This window comes from Stomoxys calcitrans, chromosome 1, assembly GCF_963082655.1.
Source record: "Stomoxys calcitrans chromosome 1, idStoCalc2.1, whole genome shotgun sequence".
Taxonomy (NCBI): domain Eukaryota; kingdom Metazoa; phylum Arthropoda; class Insecta; order Diptera; family Muscidae; genus Stomoxys; species Stomoxys calcitrans.
The window spans coordinates 169,018,161-169,022,804 of record NC_081552.1 but is presented as its reverse complement, the minus strand read 5'-3'; the positions used below and the strand labels follow the sequence as shown (position 1 = coordinate 169,022,804).

At 37.4% G+C, this 4,644-nt stretch overlaps 1 protein-coding gene across 1 annotated transcript; it reads right to left on the bottom strand.

Annotated features, from left to right (window-relative positions):
- Positions 1-1,162: 1,162 nt before the first annotated feature.
- LOC106095330 (pupal cuticle protein Edg-78E-like) lies at positions 1,163-1,617 on the bottom strand. The gene is made up of 2 exons (XM_013262568.2): positions 1,606-1,617; positions 1,163-1,531 (listed from the first exon to the last, which is right to left on the bottom strand). The coding sequence occupies exons 1-2, from the start codon at positions 1,615-1,617 to the stop codon at positions 1,163-1,165; spliced, it is 381 nt and encodes a 126-aa protein (XP_013118022.1).
- Positions 1,618-4,644: the final 3,027 nt, after the last annotated feature.

The following is a 4,644-nucleotide window of genomic DNA, read 5'->3' as shown; positions in this document are numbered from 1 at the left end:
CCCGACATCTGAACTATATATGGTTCAGATCGGACTATATTTAGATATAGCTGCCATATATACCGATCTGCCGATAAAGGGTCTGAAGCCCATAAAAGTTTTTTTTGTCCGATTTCGCTGAAATTTTAAACAGTGGGTAGCATTAGGTCTCCCGATATCCGTCCCAAATATGGTTCGGATCGAATTGTATTTAGATATAGCTATCATATAGACCGATATGCCAATTAAGGGTCTGAAGCTCATAATAGCTTTATTTATTACCCGATTCAGTTGAAATTTGAAGTACAAAATTCAATTGTGACTTATATTTAGAAGACCACTCAATTTCCGTGCCGAATTTGGGTGCATAAGTTATCCAATTTTCACCGGATTGCGACGAAAGCCGAACTTAATGCCTTTTTACTTGTTTGATATTTAATTATTCACTTAATTTCTCCCGTACTATAATCATAAGAACATACGTTGTTGTTCTACGTGTGTCAATAAATTACAAATTACACATTTTGGAAATCGGCCAAATGGCAGACGAAGATTTGACAGCCCCATCAAATTCCCGAAGTGCCGAGGTGACCAACCTTAAGGGCCTATCAAAAGGCGCCCGGACAATCGAGGCCACGATTTCGCTAACACCTCAGCTCTAACCACTCCTTATCTCTACCCGTTCTTTGTATATTTTTCTATCGCTAGTTCAGATGTTCTGGCTAGAATTTCAGTGCAGAATTGCCTTGGATAGTGCAATAACAGATAATAATAACGAAGGTTGAATAAAAATGTTGAACTCAAAAATTCCTCCTTAATTTTTGCTCCAAATATAAAACTTCGTCCCCATTTGCGAAAATGAATCTCCAACTTGAGGAGAAACCCTCAATACTGGCAGTTTACAGTTTTTTTTTTTTTAACGATAAGAACCTTAATTCTGAGCACTTTGGATGCATCCATATGATATACGAATCTACAAAATGAAGCCAAATTTCGCAGTGATTCACAAATTTGTTACCAGTAATAAAGTTAGGTTGAGATCAATTGACAATTGGCAACCACAATAATTGCATATACGTAAATCAACAAAAAATTCTTAATTCACACAAAATATCTTTTTATTTGCTGTACTCCATGTGATTACCACGACATAACAAAAGGTTTTCAATAAATATCCAAGGAGTTACTGGAAGCGTCTTTTGTTGTTAACCTGAGGATGGGTGCGAATATATTCCAAAGATTTCAAAATGGCATATGGAATTGGTGGAGGAGTTGGCAAATGATTTCCAGTGGGTTTGAAGCCATCCTGATCGGCAACATATGACACCTGAATCAATTTTCCTTCAGGTGAATAGTAGCCGTAGCCACCTGTGGCGTATTCACCACCTAAACCACGTTCCTGGGCGCCGATTCCATTAGAAGTTTCATAGTTATATTTGTAGTTTCCCGTAGGATCGATGTCACTGTCGAACTTCACGGTGTAGGCATGAACATCTTGAGGATTGCCGGCTAAAACTCCGCAAGCCAGGGTGGCAACAATAGCAATAAGAACCTGAAAACACACAAAAAGTGACCAAACTGAATTTGTAGAGTTCCCCAATATTTGAAGCGAGATACTGTACTTACGAATTTGTTCATTTTTCAAAGGCAATCTCTATGTTCTCTATGGGAGATGGGTAAAACTATTTCTGTGAATGATTCCATAATTCGCCGAGATTTTATAGATCAAGCTGTCAATCAATGTCATCGGCATCAATCAATCCAACCCGACTTATTTCCTAATCAATATTTTCCATTCATCCACGACCATTCACAGCGACAGAGGAGAGGCTTGGCAATGGTCATCGAGATCTGTTGGAATTCTGGTATTCCTTTGTGTGCAAGAACTTGATATCAATCATACCATTCTGGTTATTATTGTTCGCGCTGCTCAATAAAAGTATCTAACTCACTTTTCCTTAGATGGTTATTGTTATTGACTAAATATAGAAATCATATTAATTTTTAAATTATCATAATTTTGCCCAACAACCGCTAAATAATCGGTGTTGGGCCATTGTATTGGCTTTCGAAAGTCGTTCGACTTGTCGTTTAATTGATGCTCTTTGATGGCGAGAAGTGAGAAGACGAAGAAAACAATACCACAATGACAGTTTGCGAGCAAGGTTGTGAAGTTTAAAAGTTATTTACAGCCCAATATTAAATATTCTAAGGCAACGCATGCGCATCGATCACTTATCACAATCGATGACTTAATAACTGAATAGGCATGATCTTCTGATTGCTACTGAGCTCCATGTGGTCCAGTATTGCTTCAGAAACTGTTGCTCCATAGAGACACTAACAATTTGATCGTGAGCTATTATATGAAAACTAGTATCGATGTTGTACTTGTGCAGCTTCTATAGTAGTTTTATCACACCAAAATTTTCGTGCCTCCCATTTCAATTCAGAAGCAGCCTGCAGTATTTCGAAGTTTGTATTTATTTTCAAATAGCCTACCGAGTAGTTCGATCGAAGACAAGCACAACTGCTGCATTACGGAACGTAAGGGGACAAAAAAGGGTGACAGAAACACTTTGAAAATCATTCAAATAGTGTCTATAAGTCTATACGTTTTTAAGCATTGAGAGTGGTAAAAGGCCATAAGTGAAAATTGGTTAAGTAGTCACTCTGCCAATCAAAAGCTGATAAGGATAATTTAATTCATTGCTGGGTACAGAGAGAGAGAGAGAAGACCCAGCACACTGGCCAAAATGCTTTGTAAAAAAGACAATAGCAACTAAACAACCTGATCAACAAAGTAAAACGCAAATAAATACGCGATTCACACTGCAATCGGTTTGCATAGCTGGATTGGCCGAGGAGTATTCCAAAGCCTGGAATGAAGCACATGAACACGATTCCTGTAACCTACATCATTACATTAGTTGGCTATGGCAGAACATTTGACCCATTAGCTAAACTTAGAATAGCTTTCCATGCACCTCGATCAGCGCTCCAACCCCAATCTCTGACATCAAGCTTCGAGATGTCTTTCCCAAATTGATCTTTCTATCGGAGTTTTGGTCTTCCGGGACTGCGTATGCTACAGTGCTTCAACAGGCTTTCCGCTGAAGCTTCTTCATTCATTCTGACAACAAGACCTAGTCAACGCAACCATTTAATTTTGATACTTTTAGCTACACTGAAAAAAACCGTTTGTCCTAATTTTAAAGATTCGAGCCACAGATTAGCAAACTTAATTTAAAGATGATCAATTTTTCATCTTTTTAAGGCAACATTTGCTTTGGCGAAAAATATTATAATGGTAGGTTAGTTAATTCTTAATTTTGCGTCTTGTTATTAAAGACAATAATCCAAAATATAGTCAAAATATGCTTGAAAGTTAGAAAATGTACCTTGCGACAAGCCAATAGTGCACCATAGTTAAAGATTCAAAAAAGCCATACAAAAAGGAGCGTCTTTAAACGTTTAATTTTATAAGGTTAATTTTTTAAAGATCCGGGCGATCACGGAATGCATGAAGTAGTGTGGTGCTAATGCGAGGACGTCGAATGTGAACATCTTTACCGACAGTAAAATTGCCATAAGGGCAATAACAACCAAGACGGAAGGTAAGGAACTTAATATTTCCAAATGCAAATACATATCATTTTCAAGAATAACCTCTCTTAAAACTAGCTACTTTTTGGGTTCCAATCAACTTAAAGTAGTCTATAGCTTGGATTTCTTCTAGATCAACGCTTAAACTTCCGTCAAGACATCTCAATGGTTGTAAAAAAAGCACGTAGTGCTCTTGGCTTCATGAAACGCTGGAGTAAAGAACTTAATGATTTTTCTGCGGCGAAAAACGTATATACGTCGCTAGTTAGAAGTAATCTCGAGTACGGTTCAGTGGTATGGGATCCGCACTACAATATTCATTCTGATTTGATAGAACCGGTTCAAAAACAATTTCTACTATTTTGTCTCCGTCGAAATGGGTGGAACAGAAGTTCATTACCTTCGTATGAGTACCGATTAAATCTTATAAAGCTTCCTACATTAAAAAGTCGTAGAACCATGCTAAACATTACGTTTTTGACTAAATTAATTCATGGTCAAATAGATTCCTGCTTTCTTTTGAGTCGAATTTTCTTTAACGTTTCTATCAGACCTACCAGATATATCAGACCTACCAGATATCTTTATCTTTTGAAAATTTCTTATTATAAAACCAACTATGCCAATAATGATCCTTTTCGGCACCGATTGTTATCAATTAAATCAACTAAAAGATATAATAGATCTATCTGAGAATCGAAAAAGTTTAAAAAGGAAAATTATATTATTTTTAAATTCTTAGGTTAATACATTTGTAAATTTATTGTTATTATTCTGTAAGGGTATTTATTATCTATAGACTTTAATAAAAAAAAAAAATTGGTAAGAAGTAGATTAACACCATCTCTGAGGATGGCAAAATCCGCATCGTTTGTGAGCCGGAGTAAGGGGGAATGAAAGGGCAGACGATTTGGCGGTAAAGGCCAGAGGACTGCCGTCAATAAACTTGGTTAACCCCAAGCCTTCCGGGTCGACGCAGTCCGAGTAAAGGGCGTGGGCGACGAATGCGCATGCAAAACTGTGGAACAGCGAAGCGGTCGGTAGAACGGCGAAAATCCT